Source organism: Lonchura striata, chromosome 3 (assembly GCF_046129695.1).
Source record: "Lonchura striata isolate bLonStr1 chromosome 3, bLonStr1.mat, whole genome shotgun sequence".
NCBI lineage: Eukaryota > Metazoa > Chordata > Aves > Passeriformes > Estrildidae > Lonchura > Lonchura striata.
This window is the reverse complement of record NC_134605.1, coordinates 87,541,615-87,568,087: the sequence shown is the minus strand read 5'-3', so window position 1 is coordinate 87,568,087 and position 26,473 is coordinate 87,541,615. Positions and strand designations below refer to the sequence as shown.

Genomic DNA, 26,473 nt, shown 5'->3' with positions numbered 1-26,473 from the left:
AGTAACAAAACAGGAGAAATGGCCTGAAGTTGCACAAAGGGAGGTTTAGTTTGGATACTAAGAAAAATTTATTCACTGAAAGAATAGACGACCTTTGGAACAGGGTGCCTTGGGAAGTGGTTGAGTTACTATCTTGTAAGAGTTCAAAAAACATGTGGATGTGGCACCTGGGGACATGGTTTGGTGGTGAACATGGCAGTGCTACATTATGAGTTGGACTTGATGATCTTAGAATTTTTTTCTAATATTAATAACTTTATGATAGGAGACAGAAAGATTTTGTTAAAATATTTTGTTCTTTTAAAACATAATACAAAGAGATGAACTTGGAAAGAAAATAATTTGCTGTGCCAAAGATTTCAGAATTGTGCCAAAGAAAGAAAAAATATTTGAGACAAATTACATTACTAGTTCACATGTTGGTGTTTCCTATTATATTCTGATCCTGAGATTAGCTCAGTTGTTTACAGCATGGTGCTAATACCACCAAGGTTCTATTCCCATATGGGCTATTCGCTTTGGAGTTGGATTTGATGATCCTTGTATGACCCTTTCATCTCAGAATATTCTGTGATCTTTGATAATAGGCACACCCAAATATCTCAGTTCTCTGCACATTTATCTGTGTCAAGTGGGGAAAAATGGGCACTACTAATCCATACCCATAAGTAACAATCAGACACTTCTTAAAAGCTGTTCTATTGTCAGGTTAGACTTTCATATATACTGGGAATGTGAGATAACAACTTGTTTCCAAAAAGCTCTTCAAGAAATGGATTACAAAATGAGAAGTGAAAGGAGGCTTGCCAAATAGTTTTGTTTAGAAAGCAGCAATATTTTTCTAGTCCCACTAAAATTATCTGTCAATCAAATGCTGAAATTCTGTTCTTTGCAGATTTTTCATTACATGGGGATTGTCACATCAAGCACAAAATCTCACTCACATTTATGTATATCATGCATATGTGCAGAGAAAACTAAAAATTCTCACACATTATTTCATCTCTGTGTAGTTTAACAGTAGTTGAAAGTGCCATGTTGCAATAAGCAATATGTAAGGAGAAAAAAAGGGTTTTTATAGATACAAATCTTTACAGAGAAGGACCTGGGAGGCTTGGAGGGCACCAAGTTGGACAAGAGTCAGCAATACGCCCTTGTGGCCAAGAAGAACAAGAGCATTCTGGGCTGCATTAGGAGGAATGCTCCAGCCAGTACCATTAGTAAGAGATTGACACATCTCCCAGAAGAGAAAAAGCTGAGAGAGCTGGGATTGTCAGTCAGGGCATAGTGTACAGCAACAACATAAAATGACAAGAAGCTGCACAGTGGAAAGTGTTGCTTCTCTTTCGACCGCTACTTGCTGCTCTCGGGGGTTCCTCACTGCTGTCCCCCGGCCCTCCCCGGCCCCCCGGGACCCTCCGGCTAGCTGTCCCCTCCGGGGCCGGGGTTTTCCGCGGTCCCGCTGCCCTGGGCTCACCAGGCAGCGTCTGGGTTAGCACGGTCCGAGCTGCGGCGCTGCCTCAGTCGCCGCTAGGATTCGAGATAAAGAGACCAAGAGAGACCAATGGTATGCTTGTCCAGAGAGATCGTATTGCCTGAAGCGTTGCAGGGACCAAAGGCCCCGGGCTATTGCCCAGATACAGTTTTATACAGCAAAATTAAGAGATAAGAACTAAACAATAGAGACAGTGTTCAGCTAAGGCACATCAGAACCACCCCAGGGGCCGGGTCCAATGGGAACTGCTCAGGGGTGGGGAGAAGGGGGTCTACAGAGGAATGCTGAAGCGGGACTTTCCCAAAACAGTGGAGCATACATAAATGTATCTTTTACCTCAGTTTACCACTCCCAAGGCCTTTCTAAAACCTTCCTCCACGCTACCATGCTAGCATGATAGCAGCAGAAAGCATGGGGTGGATCAAGCAAGAGACTGAAGGAATTGAATTTGATACTTATTTGTTTTTCCCCTTTATTTACTGTAACTATGTATTACTATCCATTGGAGACAAGTTAAAATAAATGGTACCTTTAAGCTCCTGGAAATTGTCTTTTGTTTCTCCTATAAGAACACAATAAATGCATCAATAACACTATAGTTATTCCTTGTACATAGCTCTCCCTTGTACAATATGTAGCACAGTATGCTTAAGAAGAGTGGATTTTATCAACTAGGATAAAAAGTTTCTGATCACTTGCACTCACACACAGAAACACATGAGCATGTCTTTATCCAAATAACTTTGTGTGTTGTAAGAAACTGTCATTTAAGAGCAATTGCATATTTCCCTTCTCCAAAACTGTAAATAAGAATGAATAATTTTCTTAAGCCCTAGTCAATGTTACTTCACTGGGAAATGGCAGCTGAACACCCGGTAAACAGAAACTGCATGTTCATCACACACAACAAAGATCTGAGTTATGAACAAGGCAAATTATCAAGCCTGTCCTGTGTATATCTAGGTTGGTAGATATTTTTTATCATACAGATATATACTCCAGATATGTTTTCCATGTCTAGAGAAAAAACTGAATCAATTTAATTTTTAAAGATACTCATAGAATTGGAGAATTTTTTGGGAGATTTTAAAGTTTTTAATTCACAGAAAGAACCAAAAATACCTCACCTTGAAAGAGAAGCACACAAAAGGAAAAACAGAAATATCCCTTTATTCACCATGTTCCAAGTTGTTCTGCCAGACCATTTCTTGGGGTGCAACCCTTTATCCATTAAGGCCAAACAAGATGAACCTATTGTAAGACTACTTATCACTGGTACATAATAGGAGATGTACTCCAGCTTCTATAGAAAACTCATCACAAAACACTTGTCTGTAGGAATCAGGGCTTTTTTTCCTACAGAAAACCTTAATGCAACTTCATTTTGTTAGTGCTAACAGCAGTTCATTTAACCTTGTGAAATAAATGTGAACATAAAAATGTAAACATCTGTGAAATCATATTTGCAATTGCTCTAAACCATATTGAGATCCTAACATTATTTATGCAGCCTTTTTTAATTTAAAGGTCTTTTTTCAGTTGTTACTCTAGGGCTTTACTTTTAAGTTATTACTGGTTTAACCATTTGCATAGTCATACATATTAACTGACAAAATTAGATTGCCATTTGTCATTATGTCATTGTTTTCATTGTGGAAGTCTGTTTGCATTTATATCCTAAATAAGCAAGCTTGTTTAAAAACAAAATAAAACAGAACAAAACAAAACCAGGATATCTGTTAATCTTCATTTGGTTTAACACTTACTTTCATTTTTACTATAGAAGTCTGAGCCAAAACAAGACCTATGCTGAGTGAAGTCTCAGAAAATGCACTGCTTTTCTGTCTCCTGATAATGAATTATTTACCTTTTCTTCACAGGTTGTAGGAAGAGTAAATGTATTAATCGTGCTGCCCCACAAATTAAGGAAATTTGACTTCTGACACAAAGAAAATCTGCAATTAGCTCAGTTGTCGCTACTCTAGAAGACATACATGTTTTGCTCTAATATTAGTTAATAACTCTGTAGTAATAAGATTGCTTAACTCACAGCAAAGAAACACCTCTGCAGCTGAGTGTCATGAGGTTTGCTATATGGTTATTAATACTGATTTTAATTGGAAGAACAATTATAATAAGTGACATAAAATAATAAAGTAAAACAAGTGTGAAATGTAGATTCAGTAGTAATGAAAATTACAATTAAAAATCTAATTTCTAAACAGTACTACAAGTGATTGCTTCTGATAAGACTACTATTTTAAAATCACCAAAATTTGTTACTGAATTTTATTATTAGAATCACTAACTGATGTATTTTTATGTATTACTTTATTAAAAAATAAGACTTTATTTTACTCCAGCTACGTAAGTTACAAAGCCTATGTGGTATTTTGGATTAAGCACTTAAAATTGTGAAATAGTAGAGTAAACAACTTAATATTAAGTACTAGCTATCTACAGAAGTTGAGGTAGCACTAGGTAATTATTATTATTATGTATATATTATTATTTATAATATATATATTATATATATTATAATTTAGGTAAAAATTAGACTTCTAAAATCTCTATTTTTATTTATATATCTTTTCTTATACAATTATATCTTAAAGACGCTGACCAATATATTTATTTGCTCTTCCAAACCACTTATAACTTTTGTACCCTAAGTTACTGTAAATTATATATCATCTGATATAAAGGATAAATCAGATTTTCTTTAATTCAAATTTTAAGCAAGGCTTACAGAAGAAACAAAAAACATTTTTAATTTGCTTATGTCTCTAAGATTGTAAATAATGACTAAGTTAAATTAACAAGAAAGCATATTTAAAACAACCGGTACAAGTAAAATTCAGTAAGTTGTAATGGGTTTTTGATTTACATTATAATAATTATTTTTATATTAAAAGCATTTAATAAGTATATGAAAAAAGTAAGATTTTTATCTTATTGGAGTAGCACACCATTAGTAAAGAGAAGCTTGCATTTTCATTCAGTGCAAGTTCCAGCTAAAAATATGGCTGGTGTCTAGACATGCTGCGTATTTATTACTCTAAATGGACTCCACTGTAATTTGTAACCACAAAGAAAGTTATTTTAAATGGGAACACTTCTTATTTGCACTGCAGGTCTCTATACACAACCATTTCATAGAATGGTGCTTTGTAAAAAAAACATAATTATTGCTGCATTTGATATTGATAATTTTAAAATTACACTTTTTGTAAATGTATATTTTTGTGAAAGTTTCATTCTCTCAAACTTGAATATAGCTAATGCTAGTAACAGGCTTCTCTTAAAATTATTTCAGATTTCATATTACATTTAACATGCAAATAAATTCTAGCCTATGCCTTTACAATTTAATCAATTATTTCCATCACTGCTCAGACATGACAGTTCTCCCACTCCAATGTAAATCTTGTTGGGGTAATGTTATTTTATGAGATGCTACAATAAATATGGGCATTAGAAGACTGTAAGAGGTATTTAAGAACAATCATTAATATAAACAAATGTTAGAATCAAAGTGTTTTAAAAGTTGTTGATATGAATATGGAAAGATGAAGGATGAAGGAAAGATGAAGCCTAAGGAATGATGAAGGATTCAAGGGAAAAAATAAGATTTGATACTGGTCCAATCCAGCAATAATTTTATGGCAACAAACCAAAGTCAGTTGGCAACCTAATTAATAATAGGTGATAAGTCTTTTGTCTCTACTTCATGACCTCTGCCATTTATTCTGTTTATACCTTTCTTTTGTTCCTCTCCTAGAGAGCTTGTTAGGAAATGTGCCAGTCAAAACATCTTCAACATGACAGGTGCTGAACAGTACAGGAAAACTAATGGAAAACAAAAGCCTTAGGTTGTTTGTGCAAAATAAACCAAATAACTAATCCAGCTAGTGACAGACATTTGCTTGTCAGCCTTTGGTAGGTGTATCTGGGTTGACGTTTAGCTCAATTGTTCAATGACTAGTGAAAGGTCATGAACACTTTCCTGTTAAACTAAAGTACTGACAGGAACTTGACTCCCCTGAAAGCTTGTCCAAATCTTTCAGTTTGCTATTAGATCTCAGGTAACAGGAGAGCTGTGGGAATTAACTGTGACATTACAAAGGAAAAGTCTAGGTATTGACAAATAAAAATAACATCTTGCTTTTGAATTACAAACCTGGTGTTGCAGCTGGTAACTGTAAATAAAGTAAGAAAATGCAGAAGATCAATTACTGGTTTCCATAAAACAAAGCTATCTCCTCCCTTAACATAACAGTTCATTCAAATTCAGATCTTAAACATGCAACCATTAGCAGGAGTACACTTCAATCACCACAAAGTGCTATTTTTGCCAACCTCTGGCTCAAAAGTAGGGGAAAGTTCAAGAAACAGGCTGCTCCAAAAATACTTCAAACTAAATATCCTTAGAAGCACCCAGAGATTCAAAATATTATTTGATGGCAAGTCTCCTCTTTTGAACTTTCACTCATCCCTACTTTAAAGTTATAGAACATTTCATTACAATAAAGCACATTACAGGAAAGTAATTTGGAAGAATGAAAACATGTATTCCCACTCACCTGAATTTGCAACTCCTGTGGCTTGGCTGCACTTGCTTTCAGAAACCTTTACTTATTTATTTAGACCAATATGCACAGAAGTTTAAAATATAGTGAAAACTTTCCAATGTATTTACCTCATACATCTAAACAGTTGCTAATGCCCACGTAATGTGCATGTCGTTGTGAGAAAGTTCAGCATCTTTTCTATCAAAAGTTTTGTCATTCTGAACCCAGTGTAATGCTCCTGGAAGGACATTGAGTGCCTGGAACTAGACAAGTTGGATTTCCCAAAACAGAAATTCCAGAGTCCATAGATTCTGAGACACTAAACACAGCCCAATTTTCTAGAATTTACTCCAAGACCAAAGGAAAAAATACAGTGTTTCAGATGTTTGATACATGTTCTCTGTATTGGAAACTAAATCTCAGCACTCTTCTCACCTTTTCTTCACTCACAGCTTTCTATTACCAAAACCAAGAGTATGCAATTGCTTGATAACACATAACTGAAACTGGTTCATACACTAAAAACTTGTTTATCAGAGTCACCTAGTGATAGCTGCATCCACAAGTGAAAAATTCATTGCAGCTTCTGATTGCAAGAGAATTTCTGTAATACTTATGGTCTCAGAATGGCTTGTTATAGGAATCAATACTTTCTGGGAAAAGCAAAAATTGTGTCCAACAGTCTAATTTAGTTGTTGCATAACATAATTTAGAAATAAGTCACCAAAAGTCAAGTAGAAGCACTCTTTTGAAATCCAAATTATTTAACTGAGAAATCAATGAGTGGTTACTTTTGAGGTTTTTTTCTTAAATCTCTATGTCACTTAAAAAATTAATAAGGATGTTGTTGGACAAGAACTAAAAGAGATGCATTTTATTTTGCCAAGGCTAACCACCATGTTAAAGATGCAGTTTCCTAGAAGGAAGAGAGAAAGAGAGAAAAGGAAACTAAAAATAGAGACCAACTGGATAAACTGAGGGATAAGAACATTCCCAGCCCTCCCCATTTTTATAAAATTATACCAATCTCAGATTTTCCCTCTCTGCTTTAGAATGTATTTTTCATACTTTGTCTTGAGAATTAGAACATGATTTTAAGAGCACCAGCTCAAGATTTTAGTAATGTGTTTCTTCTTTTCCTGAAAAATACAGGTTAATTATAGATTTTTCAGCATATTAAATGACTGTTAAGAAGAGATTTCCATTATGAAACAGAGAAAAGAGAATAGTATTCTTAAAATAAAATTCTAACTTAATACTTCATATTCAAATGTTAAGAGCTGTTTCCCCCCTCTTTCTCTATTTTCCTAATACATAGTTAAAGTTAATTTTAGTGTTTAGGATGAAGCAATAAAATATCAATCATTAATGCTGTAAGTTGACTATACTGTGAGCTTAGGGAAGTAATACTTTAAGAAATTACAACTTTGGATTTTATGGTTCAATCTGTATTTGGTATGGTAGAGGTTAACCACTCTTCACCTGTTAGCTCATATTTCATATGAGAGAAAAAAAAATGGCTTTTCTCTCTGATAGCAGGAAATTTAAAGACTTTCATTCTAATCTTGTGAGGCTGTAAAAATGTTTAATCTTAGCTATAACTTTTTCTGTCTCATTTCCACTCCCTGGGAGAGCTTGATCTTATTACGAGCAATCTTTTGCAATTTGCATTTTTCTGGCCTTCCTGGAGTTTCCTTTTTATTACTTTAATGAAGTTCTATTTCTGGATATTGAAGGTGCTTGCCTACAAGACTTCAAGAGGCTCACACCTTTTAATGGTATTGCAAACACTGCACCCACTAGCCCTATTTATTAAATCTATTACAATTTATGATGCTGGTGCAAAGTTAGAGCTTTTCTTCACACTTTGGATTTCAGCAGCATATTGATGGGATCAGCAACTCATCAATAAGCCACACAAAAAGGTAATTTGTGACTAAAATTTTTATACAAATGTGATATATTATTTTTCTTTTCCTATTGGTGTGATTGCAATTGTCATTATTAGACCACTGACCCTCTCTTTCTTTTTCTCTTCTCTCTCTCTTCTCCCCTCTCCCTTCTCTCTCTCTTCTCTCTTCTCTCTTCTCTCTTCTCTCTTCTCTCTTCTCTCTTCTCTCTTCTCTCTTCTCTCTTCTCTCTTCTCTCTTCTCTCTTCTCTCTTCTCTCTTCTCTCTTCTCTCTTCTCTCTTCTCTCTTCTCTCTTCTCTCTTCTCTCTTCTCTTCTCTCTTCTCTCTTCTCTCTTCTCTCTTCTCTCTTCTCTCTTCTCTCTTCTCTCTTCTTTCTCTTCTCCCTCCTTCTCTGCACCACTAAAGATGTAGCCTGTTCTACTCATGGAATTCTACCCAGGTCCTGGTAGGAGCTGGATGAAGGGTAGGATTTGTGCATCCATTGAAGGTAAGGGGATGATTCTGAAGGATGCTATAAGTCAACAGGATTTAAACACCCCCAAAACAACAAACAAACAAACAAACACCACAAACAAACAAACAAAAATAAGCCAAACAAAAACCACCCCAAAAAACCAAAAAAGAAACCCCAGATTTGAAGTGCAAACCTAATAGAAATGTGAAGAGATGGTGATGGATCCTGGAGGGATAAACTGAATCAGAGAGATTTAAATAGGGGAAAGCATTAGAAAAATAAATGCGCAAGATAGGAAATTGAAGATTCAGAGCAACAAGAGACTGAAGGGATATAAACTCTGACTAAACAATCTTTATTAGCATTTGTAGATCTTTATCAAATCTGATTGATATTTTGTTAATGGGTTAAATTAAGAATTGAGGAATGCTGTGGAAAAATGTGTTTCTTGCAGGCTGAAAGACAGCAAGATAGCAAGAGCACTGTGAGAACTGGATGTAGATCACCACAGGGTATTTTCTACGAACCATCTCAGGCAGATAAATATATGACCATGGTTTGTCAAGACTTATATGCAAGATCCCTGCTCTTCTTTTTTTCACCTACAGTGTCATCTCTTTTATTTTGTCCTGAGGTACAAACAATTCTATGTGAAATAATTTTAAAATGCTAATACCTAGAAAATCAAAACACATACACGTATTAAACTATTATAAAACATCCAAAGGAGAGCAAGGAACGTGGTGAAGGACCTTGAGGGGAAAGAGTTCAGTTCTCATGAGGTGTATCTGAGGTCACTTTATCTGTTCAGCCTGGAGGAGACTGAAGGGACACCTCATCACAGTTACAACTTCCTCATGAGGGGAAGAGGCAGGCACTGATCTCTTCTCTGTGGTGACCAGTGACAGAACCTGAGGGAATGGCCTGAAGTTGTGTCAGGGGAGGTTTGGGATGGACATTAGCTTCTCCCAGACAGTGGAGAGGCTGGAACTGGCTCCCCAGGAAAGTAGAGACAGCACTAAGTCTGAAGTGTTTGAACAATGCTCTTCAGCACAGGGTGTGACTCTTTGGGATGGTGTTCTGCAATGCCAAGAGTTGGACTCAATGGTCCTTGTGGATCCCTTTCAACTCAGCATATTCTGTAATTCTGTGATTTACTACTCCATGCAGTTTAATAAAGAAGGAAATTAATTCTCTCAGTGCAGTCTCAAATAGAAGTTATCCAAAGAATACATTGCCATTAAATGTTATTCTAACAATTTACTTATTTTTCAGGAATTCTCCAACATTTTTCGACATTTGCAAACATAATAACCGATGCCAGGGTGCTCTTTTTAAAAAACTTTGGTATAAAGTACTTGCTGAAACTCATTCTACTTGTTTGTAACTATATGGTTTCAAAATAATGTGTTGAAATGATGCCTTAAGTTTTAGCTTTTATATTTTTCAGATTCTGTGCTGCTTTAGCGTGTAGTTCTGAGCTTCATATGAAGGGATGGTAAGCTTTCTTCACAGAGACAAAACAATTCCTTCTCTAGCTGGAGACCAAGGACAACCAATCTAAATTTCAGGCCCAAGAGCATAAACAATGGTGGACAGAAGAGAGAAAAACAAGAAGGATGGGACTTCATGACCTAAAGCTCTAATTGGACAATTAACTCCAATATGCTAATAGACCAATACTTATAAAAGTGAGAGACCTTGTGACTGGTCACTCATATTGTGACCATTTTGGGTTCATCTTGGGTGCAGCCCTGGCTGGGCTCTTGTGCTGCCTATGGCTTACCCATTAAAACCTTTTAATAAATACCTACTTTATTCTTTAACTCTGTCTAGCCTCTGTTCTAGGTCAGCTTCACAAGGCATCAGTTTCTGGTGGGAAATCAGGCATCAGAACAAGACTGAGACAGAGGGGACCTTTTTGCATGTACAGCATAACTTTTACTAAAATATTTTATTCGAGATATTGAGATACAAAAAAGCAAAGACTTACCTGTCTTCTAAATAAACAACATTTAAAATTCTTTTTACTTTTTATATATCCCATTAAATTACAGGTTCAACTATTTCACTTTAACCATATACCAGAGGAATGTAAAACTCTAAGTTTTACAGCAAAAAAAAAAAAAAATTAATATTAAATCAATACTATTCTGGGTGTAGATTTTTTTCTTAACTTTAACTGAAAACTTTAGTATATAATTTTTAAAAGTGTAATATCAAGGCTAGCTTAGTGGGAAAAAAATTGGACCAGTTTCTTAGAACCAGTTGATTTAAAAGGGAAGTGTATAGTAGTATAATTGTTAAAATACAAATATAAATAAGATATTTATCTCTGATTAAATGGTTGTTTCTGAAAAGTGTATGAAAATGTAGAAAATGTCACTGCTTTAAAACACTGAATATTAGAAGTTACTTTAAAAATAAAAATTATTTCAAGGATTTTTCCTGCTCTTTTTTTATTCACATAATAGGTACATGTTGGAAGAAAACACAGCAGAGCTCTCCAAAATTCTGTACATGTAGAAATCATGAAGTAATTGATAAGAAGTGCACCAGAACATCTTGTTGTTGTGGTATTTCATTAAGCATGCATACTCTGAACAGGAATAAAGAATATTTGTTTACTGATATATATGGAGAAAGCACTCTTCTGGATTAGCTGCCACAATTGTACTCAATAATAGATGAAGAATGAGGTTTCAATTTTCTAAGACAAACAGGATGGTACTTATTTAGAATACAAACCCTTAATTCATAATGAACAGTCCATCTAAAACATGAAGATGAGAAAGCAGCTGGGATTTTTATGGAAAAAGAAAAAGGTAAGAAAATGTTTGGAATGACCACTCCATTAGAAAGAAATTTCAGCATAATAAAAAGTACTGAGGTAATGAAGCTGGTGAAAGGTCTGGAGTAAAATTCTCATGAGTGTTGGTTGTTTATCTTGGAGACATAGAGGCTCAGGGGGACCTTATCACCCCCTGGAACTACCTGAAAGCACAGTGGGGATGGGTGTCTTCTCCTAAATTATGCTTGACAGAAAATGAGGAAATGGCCTCAAGTTGCACTAGGGAAGCTTTTGATAAGATTTCAGGGGGAAAAAAAATTCATGCAAAAGGTTATCAAGCACTGGAACAGGCTGTCCAGGGAAGTAGCTGAGTCACAATCCCTGGAGGAACCTGAAAATTGTGTAGATATGGCGCTGAGGGACATGGTTTAGTAGAGGACTTGGCACTGCTGGATAAACAGTTGGACTAGAACTTGGAGCTGTTTTCTACTGTAGCTGATTCTATGACTCTAAGCATGGCCTGGAGACATTCCCAATATACAATTTCTCTGCTATAAAAATGTAAGCATTGCTGTGATTTTTATATTTCTGGAGAATGATGTTTCCTAAGTCTCCTAGTTTGGATGGGAGTTGATTTTCTTCCTAGTAACTGGTATAGTGCTGTGTTTTGCATTTAGAAAGAGAATAATGTGGATGACATTTTAGTTGTCGCTGAGTAGGGCTGACATTAAGTCAAGAACTTTTCAACTTCTCATGCCTTCCTGCTACCGAGTAGGCTGGGGGGCACAAGGCTGTAAGAGGACACAGCTGACCCTGATTGACCAAGGGGCAGTTGTGATGCCATGCACAACATATAAAATTAGTGAAAAATTGGCCAGGGGTCTACTGCTTGGCCACTGGGCATTTGTTGGTTGATGCTGAGAAACTGGTTTCATTTGCCTCACTTGTCTTCCTTGGATTAAATATCTCTCTCCCTCTAATGATTTCATTTCAATTATTAAACTTTTCTCAGCCCCCAAGTTTTCTTACTTTTAGCCCTCCAATTCTCTCCCCCTCCCCACCAGGATGTGGAGTGAACAAGCAGCTCTCTGGTGCTTAATTGCTGTCTGGGGTTAAACTGTAACATAGAAATTAAATTTGCAGTGCATTTTTCTCTCAGTTACAGGTTAGAGACAAAAAGAGATAACAATGATATTCTGATATACCTTTACTAAATAAAGGCTGTGTTTGATGTGTATTCTGCTTATCTGACAGTTTAGAAACTGAAGAAAATTTTGGAGTTGAGAATCAACATCATCATAAGAAAAAAAATTATATGCCTGACAGTAGCAGTGAAATAATTGGGGCAATTAAAAAAATAAAATATTTAGACAACTATTGTAAGGAGGAGATATATTCAGTAAAGACAGAAACAAAAGCCCAAGAATATAAAATTCTCAGTTTTCTTAGCATCCGTGTCATTCAATACATTTCAACTGGATCAAAACTGGTATTATATCAAACAAATATTGTGTATTAATTATCCAGTTTTAAGATAAATTTCTGATATTTTTTCCTGATATGCATTTATTTGGGCTTTTTTTGTCTAAACTCAGATTTAGTCTAAATTTCCATCATGAAAGCAGTTGAAAATAGAGAGTCCTGAAATTCCACCTGAACTGGTGGGGTTTTGGTGCACTTCTTAATTCATTCTTCATAAGGCTGAAAGCCATGACTAGTATTAAAATTTCTCCCCAGTTTTTTATTTTGGTTTTTTTTTTTCTTTTTTTGGCAAAGGGATGTTTTTATTACTAAAAAGATCATAGCTCCTTTCTTTGGTTAGTTACAATTCAGCATTACATAGAACAAAACTAAGATTTTTTCATTTCTCTTAATGAAAGACACACAGGTACTAATAGAAATAGCACATATTTTTTAATTGGCAAAGGTTTAGTGGAGAAAAACTGAGAGCCTGGAAGGTAGGAAAACAAACTGGGAATACAGCCAATACCAACAGAAGTAACATAAAGCTGGGAATTTGGAAGCTACAGATGTACATAATGAAGGCTGAGGAGAAAGATCTGAGTTTCTACATGGTAGCAGGTACTGTGAGAAGGTGTACTTGGCCTAGTGTTCATAACTACAGTTATTAATAAAGTTGACATATCTCAATCATGTAAAAAACACGGTCTCAATTACTGTTCATTCCTCAAGCATGAAACAAGTATCATAACCTGACTAAAAACCATATGTCCACAGCCAGAGGAGACTGGGAATGCTGCCTAGATAATAAAATGAAAATGCCAGACTCTTCGATATGCCTTTTGTGTCTTTCCCCTGTGGGTACACATGCAGAATGTGCATTTTTGTTCTCTATAGCACTGGGACTTTTGATTGCAGATGCTTTTCAGTTTTGGACTTATTCAGAAATCACTTAGTGACAGTCATCCCAGATGTATAACTAACCAGCAAGTGGCAACAGTGTAAATCAAAAAGTGTATTGTGTTTTTCTCTGCTGCACAAAACAAGACATTGTTTTTCATAAAAAAAGACAACCCCCCCAAATAAAACAAAACCAAAACTAAACAAAACAAAGAAACCTAAAAAACAACAAAAAAACCCCACACCTCCCCACTCCCCCACCCCCAAATCAGCTCAATATATGAAACTTAGTCTCTTACACAATATTTGTATGTTACGACTAAGCTAATTTTAAGAGGAAGTATGATGTTTCTGAGCTTATTTTTAAAAATACTGCATATATTTTATTAGCGTTAGCAAACATTAAAATCAGAAATCATAATATTAATCTTACATGAGAAATTGCTAACAGTTTTGCAGATGCAAAAATTCTTCTACAAAATCTGTGAGGTGCAGATGCTTGTTTCAAAGGATATTTCAGATATAGCCTATACACTCATAAACTGAAAGAAGCCAGACCAGTTGAAAACTTTTGCAATCCTCCACCAGTGGTTTTCTTTCTTTTTTTTTTCATTGTTTCTGTATCTCTAATTGTTTTTGAGCAAGGTTTTTGAGCACTACTTAGCACCTCAAGGAACATGTGTATCAAAAAACAAAATATTTTTGTAGTACTCAGAATTAAGGAACTGAAAATAACTCCTTACTAGGCTTGTATACTGAAAATAACTCCTTACTAGGCTTGTATTTCCTATCACTAACTACACTAATCAAGACAGATGTTACACTGAGATATAAGTCAAGCTTATCATGTGGTGAATCTACTTAGAGGATCTTGACACTCACCTCTCAAAGAAAATGGTATGGTACTTTCTATGGTATCTGTCAGGGCAGTGCTAACAGCTAGCTGGTTCCTTCATGGCTCAGTTCAGTTCAATAGTTCAATACCTCTACCAACAGGCAGGTTGTCAGTAAGAACACTCTAAATTTAGTTTCTGACATCTTTTAGGGCTTGGGACAATATGCAGAGTTTTTTCAAAGCATAAATGCTAGGTTTCATTGAAGTGGTATGACATGCACTGTTATGCACCAGTAAGAGTTAAACTCTTTCAATCACTTGGTACATTTTGTCTGGCTGTGTTAAATGGATCACTGATTTTCCAGTGGGCACAAAACCAGACAAACATATGGGCAACATTTATAGGCAATCAGTACATTTACACTTAATTTGAGTATCTCAGCTGACTAATGAGGGACAGACTTAAAGCCAGAGCTTTCCAAGCTGTTGTCCATACTGAGATCACAAACTGCTGCTTCAGAAGACTTGTCCTTTATGAATCTATTGGCCAATGAAATTTAAAACCAGCCATGTGTTCATATGCTTCTTGTTGTCATGGTTCTTATGGTTCTGACTCATCAGTGTTTTAGTTTAACCAAGGACTAGGCTTTGGACATGAATTTCTCATTTGTCCTCAATTAACTGTGCTTTGTTATACAGTGGTCTCAGTGCATACAAATCCAATCACTTTTGAAAGAAACTGAAACAGAAAATGTGCCCACCTAATGCTCTCCATTAAGTCCAAAAAGGAGAAAGCTTCTACCTCCAAACAAATATATAGTTTGCAGCCAGGTCTCAATACTCTTTTACTCTGGGGTTATTTGTATTGCTTCTAATGTATTATTACCTTTAATTCAGGTATACCATAAAATATGGGTGAAAAAGACAGAATTTTTCCTTTCTAAGTTTTGGAATCTGAAATGTGTTTGGATTTCTGATGCCTTGTGCTCTGATCAACACATACTATGTTTACATAGAATGTCCCCACTGTGACTACTTCATGCTTCCAGTGAAGTACCTACATAACTAAATTTACAGATCCATTTACAGAAAATTTTTTTGTTTAAGTAAGAAAAGCATAGAAACGTGACCTTAAATCACACATAATCTGGTTACTAGTAACTAAAAGTCTGATTCTGTCCTCACCCAAGTCAATCAAATGTTTTTACTCTAAGATTGTATCAAAAGCACTTAAGCCTCCTATCCTTGTATACTCATTTGCAGTCAAGTCAAACAGTTGTTAAATAAACTACTCTTGCATTTTCTAAAGGCGATATTTTAGTGCCACTTTATGCTGATGTAATTTTCTCCACCTAAATGATTTCAACAAGTGTGAACCACCTTTTTATCAATTCTCAATATTTTATATCTGTATAATATTTCTGCAATGCAATTCTAGGACTTTTTTTTTTATATCTGTAATACACTCCCATAAAGATTTATATCACTGTTGTGAAAGGTATACATTATACTGTAGGTGTTTTTATGGCATACAGGTATCAAGTTTCTGTATTGGAGAATCATAAATAAGTAGACACTGGAAGGGACCTCTGGAGATTGTCCAGTTCCCCTAATCCTTTGTCCGGTTTACAGCAGGGTCAACTATAACAGGCTGCTCAGAACCTCATCCAGTTGAGTTTTTGATAAATCCAAGGATGGATGCCTCACTTCCAGGCAACCTATTTCAGAGTTGCCTTTATAGTAAAAAATATTTTCTTTACATTTTAATGGACCCAGTATTATTTAAGCTTGTGGTCTTTGCCTCTTTTTTTGGGGACAACTGTGGACTGAGAAAAGTCTGGTTCTGTCTTCTTTACTTGCTGGGGTGCTGCAGGGGTTAATGTACTGGCACTTCAGATGGGCACACTGTCAGACTAATTTCTCAGAAAAGTGTGATAGTTTTGTTCATTACTTTGTGCTCTTGGCACCTCCTTTTTTTGTGTATAGAGAGAAGTGGGCCCTCTGCAGTCCTAAAGTGCTTATCAGCAGGTCTCTAAATCGCTTGCACCCTTTGCTTGACAACTGAGTCTATCACTTCTTCACTTGATTTTGGTTGGCCAATCTGTTGTCAAAGATACTTCTGTCCCTTTTGATCAACTCAATCCCACATCTTCCTAGGGATTGCCTCAATCCTGTGGGAAGGTCCCATGGTCCTGAAAGATTAAACTCTGCTATCAATACCAGTTATGTAAGCAGTTGTTGACCAACAGGATTTATCCACACTCTCTCAAGAACTTCCTCTCACTGTCAGGATTGTGGAGAGAAACATTGGAGCACCCATGTCCTTTATTATACTTCTGGAGACATGGAGTTGCCTGTGGTGTGTTTCAGGTCTGCTCTGGCCATATCATTAGTACCTACATGGAAGAGGAGCAAGAGATGATAGTCCCAGGGTTGGACAAGTCTTGTTAGTCTCACCACAACATCCCAAATCCTTGGAAAGCAGTGATCCTACTTAAACGACAGGTAGTATTGGCAGATGGGGCCTTCATCCCCAGCATGGAGTCCCCCCATACTGCCACTTGCTTTGTTGGGTTGATGAGTGCTTCAGGCTCTTGGACACTTTTTTTGGCATAACTCCCAGTCCCTCACTTGCTACAAGGACAGTGAACTTGTTCTGCATATTAATTAAATAAAAAAAATATAAAGAAATGAATAAATTATTTTTATGTTTTGCTGCTTCTTGGTTTCACCTCAGAGGGAATTCTGATGAAATTCTCTTATACTTTTTCCTTAGTTTGTTTTTGGCTTTGGTTGTTTGTTTGCTTTTTTATTATTCCTACTACAGAAGGTCTAGCAATTTCTGAATAAAAATTGTGGCATTATTTGGCATTTCCTCAGTTAGAAAAAAAATAAGGAAAAAAAAAAGGGGACAAAACATAGGTGGAGTGCAATGAACTAATTCATGCCACCTCTGTATCTTAGTCATTCTTGCTCTCCAGACAACTCAGTGGTTCCACTGAGCATGTGTGAATGAATGAAAACCAAACATGAAATTCAGAAGTTTTCTCAGGGAAATTGCAGTGGTATTTATACTTCAGACTACATTGTAGATATTTATTAAGAAAGTGAGTCTACATTAATGTGGTGAAGCTTTTTCTTCAAATAATCTGCTTTGCCTATAAACAGAAACATATTTCTGTACAAATTAAGCTCAAAAAGAGTACTAGATTGAAGTATCAGAGATAGTGTCTGACTAGAACAGATTAATCTGGATGGAAATACATGTTATTGAGACACTCAGGAGGTGCTGGCTAGTATTAAAGCTGTACTGAAACAAACATAGTAAAACATTTATGCAATATATCAAGTCTTTGCCTTAGCATAAAATTTTCATGAATTATTAAAAATGTTAGTAGAGAACTCTAAATAAACTTTCTTTTTTTTATAATAGATCCTAAAGGTGATAAAGATGCCTAACTATTTTAAAGCCTTGGCATCATGTCTCAAGGAAGAAAATGCATATGTAATTACTGCTTCAGAAATCTTATAGTTAACCACTAGTTCTTACAGGTGTATGTGCATGTGTGTCCTTGCTTAGGGCTTCAATAGCCCTTACAAAACGTGTTTCAAAGCAGGACTTGAAGTAATGTGGGAGAGTAATGAGGAAATATTCAAAGTCTATCATGATTATTTTGAAAGAAAACTTTGGTCAAGGGTTTTGATTTCAGTCCAACCACATCTGGCATAATCTTGCATTTTCACAATTCCATAATAAACTTGCAAAAATCAATTAATATGATTACTCACTAAATGAATGAAATGTTTTCCCAGTGCTTTCAGAGTCAATTCTCCTGTAAAAGGATAAACTATTAGAATACTTTAAAATTACTTTTTCTGGGAAATAGCATATTTCAGAATTTTATGTTATCCAAATAAAACAGATTCTATACAAACAGTATATCTTTAATATAATTTGGCTTTTATTTTTTTTTTTTTTCTCTGAAAGAGGATAGTTAAGCAACAGAAACAGAAACAACTGACTCTTACAAGATGTAACTCAGTGCCTAGTAGTACAAGGCCTGGTAAATTGCCATGGCTGTTCTTCAGCTCCCTCTTTTCCATTGTCAGAGGCAAAAAAGGATAGGGGTCAAATGAAAACAAACAAATAATTAATGCTGCAAGATATGAACCCGGGGCAGGGTCACCTTCCACTAGATCAAGTTGTTTTCAGGGATGGGACATCCATAGCTTCTCTGAGCAAACTGTTCCTTGTGACTCATCACACTCACAGTAAAAAATTTTTAGTCAGAATCCTTGGAACAGAATATGAAAATTTAAAGGAGGACAGATTGGAGAACTCTAAAATGACTAAAAGAAATGGGATAACAAATCTTTCTCTGGGTTATTTTCCTTTCCAAGTGCTACATAATTTTCCCAAACATGAAGAGGTTAGCAGCTAAAGAGACCTAATGAAGCCAGAAAATGACCTCCTAGTCTTTGGATGACAAACATTTATACATAACTTGTCAATTTTACATGTTTTATGTGAATTTTTTCTCTCTTTTTTTTTTTTTTCATACAAACCGAAATAAGATACTGTTTTTTATTCCTGCACAGCTTATTTTGTTGTTAAAGACACACCATACTGTAATTCATAATTGATGAAGTGGGAGTAACATTCACATTTTCTCTAGAAAAGCAAACAGGTGCAAAACTATTTAATATACTTTAAGCAAAAGAAAACATACTTCCTGCAATATGGAGAATGTATTTAATACTTAATTAATTCTTCCAGTTAATTATTGTGCATTGTGTAGCAAGGATATATATGTGGGAAGCTTTCAGACAGTGACTGAGCACCTGTGGATTTAACTATTTAACTTTTTTCAGAATAATTTTCTTGTGGACCCATACCTTTTCATTACCTTCTGCTCTTTAAGTCTGCTAAGTACTTGCCATTACATAATTCTCTGCAGCTAAATGTCCTTTTTTAGAATTCCCTTCCTTATGAATCAAGAACATTTTTGTAGTGCCAAGTCTCTGTAATACCACTGCCAGTCTGTTAATGCCTTCAAAGGTACAAACTCTTCCTTTCCCACCTCAAGCATAATGTTAGTCTCTATAGAGTGCACAAATCAAATTTAGGGTTATGCTTTCCACAAGTAGGCCACAATTCTCCAGCTTCTTCCTTATGTTGTGAAGTTCTTCACTTCTTTCCCTGCTGTTGCTGATTTTGTCTGTCCAGCCTCCTCACTGTGGGCAAAACTTAAAGCACACCATCTGGGACTACCTTCCTGTATCTTTATCAAATTTATTTGCCTTCTGTTCACAAGTCTCATTGGAAAGCCAATCTTTAACTTCCTCTTAATCTCTATTTCCCCCACTCTGTGACAGTTTTATTCATCCCCTAGAGTATTTAAAATTCAGTTTATGAAAAAGATAATAGAAGGCCTTCATTCCTATGGTATTTAGCAGTATTGTTGGTTGAAGTTACAAATTTTTATGTACATCTCCATCTTCTTTCAAAAAGAACATCAAATTAAAATATGTTAAAATAATGTGATAAATAAAACAAATAAATGGAAATATGATACGTGTTTGCCAAAATCATCTTTCAATTAGATGAGTAAAGCATAAATATCATAATCACTCTATCCAAGTAATGTATAATACCACAGATCAATACCAAGGACATTATCCTAAGTCAGTAAATCAATAGTTAATTTTGTGTATTCCAATGTCTCTGACTCAACTGCACTTATTAGAGCATAAAGGAGTACACCCAATAATGACTAAGGTTTCAGTCTTTTTACTGTTATATTCACTACAGTACAAGGCAGAGGAGGAAAGCATTTCAATAGATCTTGTAAAAGCCTTTTATTGAAGGACAATGAAGACACTGTTCCTTTTGTTTTTAAGCTAAATAGAAATGGAAGATGAAATATTTCAGGGATGGCAAGTCAAATCTTCAGGGCAGAACAGTGAGTTGCCTTAGCAGCAAAACTTTGCAGAAGTACTGCTGAAGTTGCTAGTTTTTTGGGTGAACTACAGCTGCTGTATAGCTCTTCTCTAGCACGTGTAATTGGCAAATTGAAACTTATTTGTCCCATATTCACAGTTTTACCACATGGGCACTCTCAGTGAGGTCAATGCATAAGTTTAAGTCACATAGAAGTCAACTTGAATTTATGTGACATGGGAACCATTAAGAGCTTGTCATTTGTTATGTACACTAGACACCGTTCATGGTATGTGGTTTGACTTTTAGTTAAATTGAGGTTTCAGACCAACCTCATTGGCAGTGCTTTTTTTGCTTTATTTAAAGCTTAGAGAATTTCTACTCCCACAGAAATCTAGAAAATTCAATGATGTAGACCTATCTAGCCTTTTATTTCATTTCAAATGTCAGATCAGCTGCTCTCATCACCTTGGAAGATGATCCTCCTGAAGCACTTTGAGCGCTTCTCAATGTTTTAAAACAAGTTACAGGTTTTAGAGAGCATTCTTATTCTTTTCTTTATTTAGCATAAAGTACAAAAAATTCTGTTTTACAAGGAACTTAAGTTCAGTATACCAATTTAGGAAATTGTTTTAGGTTAGTCCAAAGACCTGACTAATTTATTTTTGGGTAACTTAAGCTGTTAACAGTTATCTACTATGTACTTTAGTCCTTAATGCCAGAGTTCTTTTCAAATCTTTTTCAAAATTTATGCAATGAGCTAACCTACTTTTTCTTGAAATTTAAACTGTCAGGTCTATGTTTTTGTTCTAAAAAAAAAAAATAGTAATAATTTCTCTCCACCCTTGACATAAGCTTTCCATACAACCCAAATTATAAATTCCTGAAAGACCTGAATTACATGATGCCACTTTGTTATATATGTACCTTTTTTCCCCTCTTGCAAACTTAAAACAGAAATCAAACAAGAAAATATTTCTTCTTCTAGTTCAAATTAGCATTATTGTCCATTGTTTTATTGGAAAGCTCATTTCCATAACATTAAATGTTATTGAAAGACAAATAATTGTCTTTAAAATCAAAATGATAGAGTGTTAACCACAAGATGGACATGGGACTGCAGTACAAGCATTATCACACAACTATAACTTTACCTACAGTTTATTTTTTTTCCTTTACTATGTGGTAAGTACAGAGAAATAACAGCTTCCAGAAATAAAGCTCTGAAAGAAACATCTATTATAATTTTCTGCATGGATCTCCATATACACTAAAGTGACAGGATTTGCATTATAATTTGACATACAGAACAACACAAGCAAAATCTGAATTCAGAGTGATTGTGAAGATACTATTTTCTCTTCTTTTTTTTTTTTTTTTTTAATGCAAGTACCCCAAAATAATGCTTTATCTAATATAGGCTATATACATGATCTGATCTTATATAAATCATTAAGGACAACATATATTTGTATGTTGTCCCCCAACAGTACTTTGAATTTAATATTTTAACTTTTTAAAGAAGAATTTGCAAATTACTCTGGTGAAACTCTACCATAAGGTAACCATTATTCAAATGCTGGCTGGGCATCAGTGTTCACATGGAAGGTGTGAGCAATTGCATTTGAATCATGTGATTTGTTTTATTCTTTCTTCCTCCCCTTTTATTTGCTTTTTAAATTATCTCAACCCACCAGTTTTCTTCTGTTTGCTCTTTTTCTATTGTCTTCACCATCCTATAGAAAGGACAGAGTGAGTAAGTGGCTGACAGCTGGATCAACCCCTCATGAGTGTCATTTCTTGTGCCTGTTCTTTCTGATGCATTGCTAAGATCACATTGTTATCTAATTTTAAGGCTTTATATTATACCACATTATCAACACCAAAAATGAAGGATACATATTCCAAGTGTCATTCTGACAATGGTAATTCATCCTTACCTTAAAAAAATGCATCAAAGGTATTTGAGCTGCTGAGCTGCAAGAATGAAGCTTTTATTAGCATAAGGGTATCTGATTAATTATTCCTAAGCCACCAGAGTGTCTAATATGACTGACAGTGGCTTGCACTGTCATATGATAACTTGCTGGTATATAACTCCTGGAGAACTGGAATTTTCAGATGCAGTAGAAAATCAAAATCTCTTTATGCTGATGTAGTTGTGTGATTAAACTTTGTATCAGCTATCCTGGTCTCCCACCAGAGAAGGTTTAGACTGGATATTAGGAAAGATATCTTCATTAAAATGGTGTCAAGCATTAGAGCAGGCTTCCTAGGGAAGAGATTTAATCACCATGCCTCTAGGTATTTACTAGGTGTGTACATGTGGCATTCAGGGACATGGCTGAGTGATGAACTTGGCAAGGTTAGGCTTGCAGTTACAGTCCATGATCTTGAAGATCTTTTTCAAAGTAAATTATTCTGTGATTCATCCCACAGTTGTTTAATGCCACCCCCATCTTCAAAGTCTGTGAAATATATGTTACAATTAGAGCATATATTGGAATTCTTTCTCACGTTCAGATCTTTGGTCTTTGACTTGTATGATAAGGCTGTTGTAATATAACTTTGAAAGAAAATGGTATTTGATGCAGAAATTATGAAACTCCTGAGATGGCCATCTGTTTTTAAATCTTTCTTTATTATGCTTCACTTACTTCCTATCCTCCAGTTTTTTACCTTTTAGAGGAGGATGAAGAGAGCCTGTATTGTTAAAAATTCATTTTCTAGGGGATTGTTAATTCATTATCTGCTCTTTTACAGCTGCTGAAGAAGGGATGAGTCTTCTTCCATTTTTATGAATATATATTAATTCATTAATCCTCTTGGTGTTGATCATTGAGGAATCATGATGTATAAACAGATAATATGATTTGGAAAAGTTTTGTTACACTTTGATAATGACATAGTATGTGAAATAATATAGTCACATATAAACTGAATAATGCAATCACTTAGTGAGCAAGTCTTAGGTCCCTTTTTAGATTTGACTTAAAAGGTGATCCACATGGAAGTTATTTCAGAAACGTATATAATAAATATTAGTTAAAGTAAATATACTCTGGAGAAGAACAGAGAATGAGAATTGAATAGAATGAATTATTATTACTATAGAAAAATAATACCAGAAATTCCCAATTTCTTTTCAAAATAACTTTTCTACTTCACAAAACCCATTTTGGTTGGGGGGTGGGGTGGGGGGGAGGGTTGAGAGTGAAATTTTGTTGCTATTAAAAATGCCAAATAAAAATGTAATGAAAAAAGAAATATATTAACCAACATCAAAATGAATCCTTTCACATAAATGATTGCTGTAATATTGACAACACAGGCGAAAAGTTTTGAAAAAGCCTGAAAAGGATCAAACAGAGTTTAATATGACACTTTGCCATTAAGTTTCTACAGCATTTATTTTCTGTAGATACTAACTGTATACACATTGATGTTTTGAATGTCATGCTTTCTCAGAAACAGTAGTTTGAATGGATATCACTGATTTGCTGTGCTGTGCTCCATTTGAAACAAAATGTATAGGTCTGAGACAAACAAGGTGAGAAATGTATAGGAACTACAGAACAAAAATAAATACAAATAAATCAAGGAAAAAAATGGATGAAAGACATGTGAAGAAAAAAATAAAACGGTGCTTGAAATTGCAGTGAGCTACTATCCTTTGTCATGCTAAATTTTGCCCAAATTATTAAATTTTCCTGGATCAATATTTCAACTCATTTGGTGAAGCATAGCCAAAATTCTCAAGGGGTAAAATAGATTCATTTTATTAAAAATCCATATTTTTCTCCATTTCTGGCACCTTGTTTTTTGGGAAGAATGTTGTTTACACTGCATACAAACCCCCATTTTGTCAGTCTCAATTAAAGGATCAGCTGCAGTTAGGAATAGTACCTGTACTGTCAACATACACAACACACTCTCCTAGAGAATAAGACAGCACATGAATTGGAGGTATAAAATTTTAGTGGTAGAAAAATATGCATTTACAATACCATCCAAAGACAATAACAAAAATGTTACAAACTGTGGTCTCCATATCAAGGACTTGATTTTGTCCAAGGTGTTGACTGGTTCTTGAAACATGTTAAAATAACCCCTCCAAAATATTGTATGATACATAAAGTGTTCTAACTGTGAAAAGAAGAAACAGCTATGGAAATTACTGAATTTGAGAAAATTCTTTTGAAGCTGCTAAGTTTGGTTCAAGTTTAGGAAATAGTGACAATTGCAGGTTACCCTCAGGATTTGTCAGAAAAAAAATGCAGTTGCTTTATGCATGCACTAAGAAAAGCAAGCAAGCAAAAATAAACAAACAGCCACAAAAAAAGCAAAGAAACCAAGCAAGGAAAATCCCCAAACCCCACACCTCTCATACACGTCAGGGTTTCTGAAATTGCAAACACATTCAGCAATAATGCAGCAGTCAGAAGTACCTACTGGGTTGTTCAGATCTCCCAAAGTGAAGATTCAAATGGTGGGCAGCTGAACTGTGGATTATGCTGCCTACATCCTCAGTGATCTTTGGTTGGTGCTTAGATGTTTAGTTCATTCCACAGAGAGTCACTACATTTAAGCTTCATAACATAGTTTGAATTCTAGATTTATCAGTTGTATTCTCACAAATGTACTGGTAAAAACTAGAATAAGAGAGAAAAAGCTTTTCTTTCTTCCACTTTTTTTTTTTTTTTAAGTGGTAATTTCTCTGACAGCCTGAATGTTTCTTAAGGAAAATATTCTTACTTAGTGTCTCTGTTGAGTACGATGAAAACAAATTGCTTCTTGACAGATTCCTGGAAGGAGTGACAAAGAACATGGGCCACCTCTGGTGTTGAAGTTTATACCATGTGAATCTCTGTCTTCTTTCGTCTCATGGAGGAATCAGGTGATAGAATGATTTTATTTCTAAGACATGTTATTTTTAACACACTTTATATCTCTGAAACTAATATATCTAAAGAATTTTGAAAATAAATGCTGAAGTACTTGAAGTAAATCAGTTTTCTTGTGTAAGATAATTTTTAAGTCCCTTTGAAGAGTGTGCAATTGGTGTAAATGAGTATTCCTGTCACTTAAAATGAAGTCATAAACAAAGTTAGTAGAAAATTTTCTGCATCTTTTGAATTCCCTGTTTAAGCACATAGACCTAGTAATTGCTTTTAAATGATAAAAACATTCCTCTTTCCCACTGCCTATAAAATTACAAATAAACAAAAATACCAGTGTCTGGAAAGTATGATTATAAAGCCCTTGATATGTGGATGTACGGATCAAGAGGAGGTTTAGAACTCAGAAAAGTATTGTTTTAGATTTTAGAATGATAACAATCATTTTAATTAAAAAAAAAAATTGCTACTAACCAGGTGTAGATCAACACATGTAGAATTGTGTTCACAAGCGTTGACTATGCAGTCATCAATGTCTTGGTCACATTTCAATCCTGCATATCCTGGGTTGCACAAACAATAGAAGCCATCGACACCTGCAACAGAGATCATACTTTAGTACTAAGAGTCACAAGAACTGAATGTAGTAAATTTACTAAGTTCCAGGTATGAATACCATCTGGAAAAGATTAAGACCAGCTTTACTTAAACAGTGTAGACATGTAAAAAAAATTGGAATAAATTAAATGTGGTCTCAAAACACCTTTTAAATATAAAAGCAGATTAATGTACTGAAATATTTAGATTCAAGAATTATAAATCAATGAGTTAAAAAGAGATGTTATAAGTAATGAGTAATTTTCTATCATAAAATAATCGCAAAATATATAAGAGTCTACCTTTAAAATGATATCAAAATAAGATATGGCAGTTAAACAATGTTTGGTTTGTTTGTTGCTTTTAATGTTGTTATTTTTGTTGTAAGGAATGCCTCATATTATAGCATTATATTGAGAGAAAACATACTTGAGCTGAAATTTTATATGAAGTATTTCTTAACAAGATAAGGATAGATAACCATAAGAATCTTGTCTCTTTCATAATTAGTAATCCAAATGGCAAGAAATCTTTAGAGTACTCTATTCATATATAGAGTTCATGACAGAAGGAATCACACTTCTTGCAGGTCTGCATTTATTTTAACCTCAAAGGCGTC

At 34.9% G+C, this 26,473-nt stretch overlaps 1 protein-coding gene across 1 annotated transcript in view; it reads right to left on the bottom strand.

Annotated features, from left to right (window-relative positions):
* LOC110468097 (protein eyes shut homolog) overlaps positions 1–26,473 on the bottom strand; it is a 597,595-nt gene that overhangs the window by 439,010 nt on the left and 132,112 nt on the right. Inside the window, exon 10 of the mRNA XM_077782364.1 lies at positions 25,732–25,853. Coding sequence (XP_077638490.1) covers positions 25,732–25,853 — 122 coding nt within the window. The remainder of the gene's footprint in view (positions 1–25,731; positions 25,854–26,473) is intronic.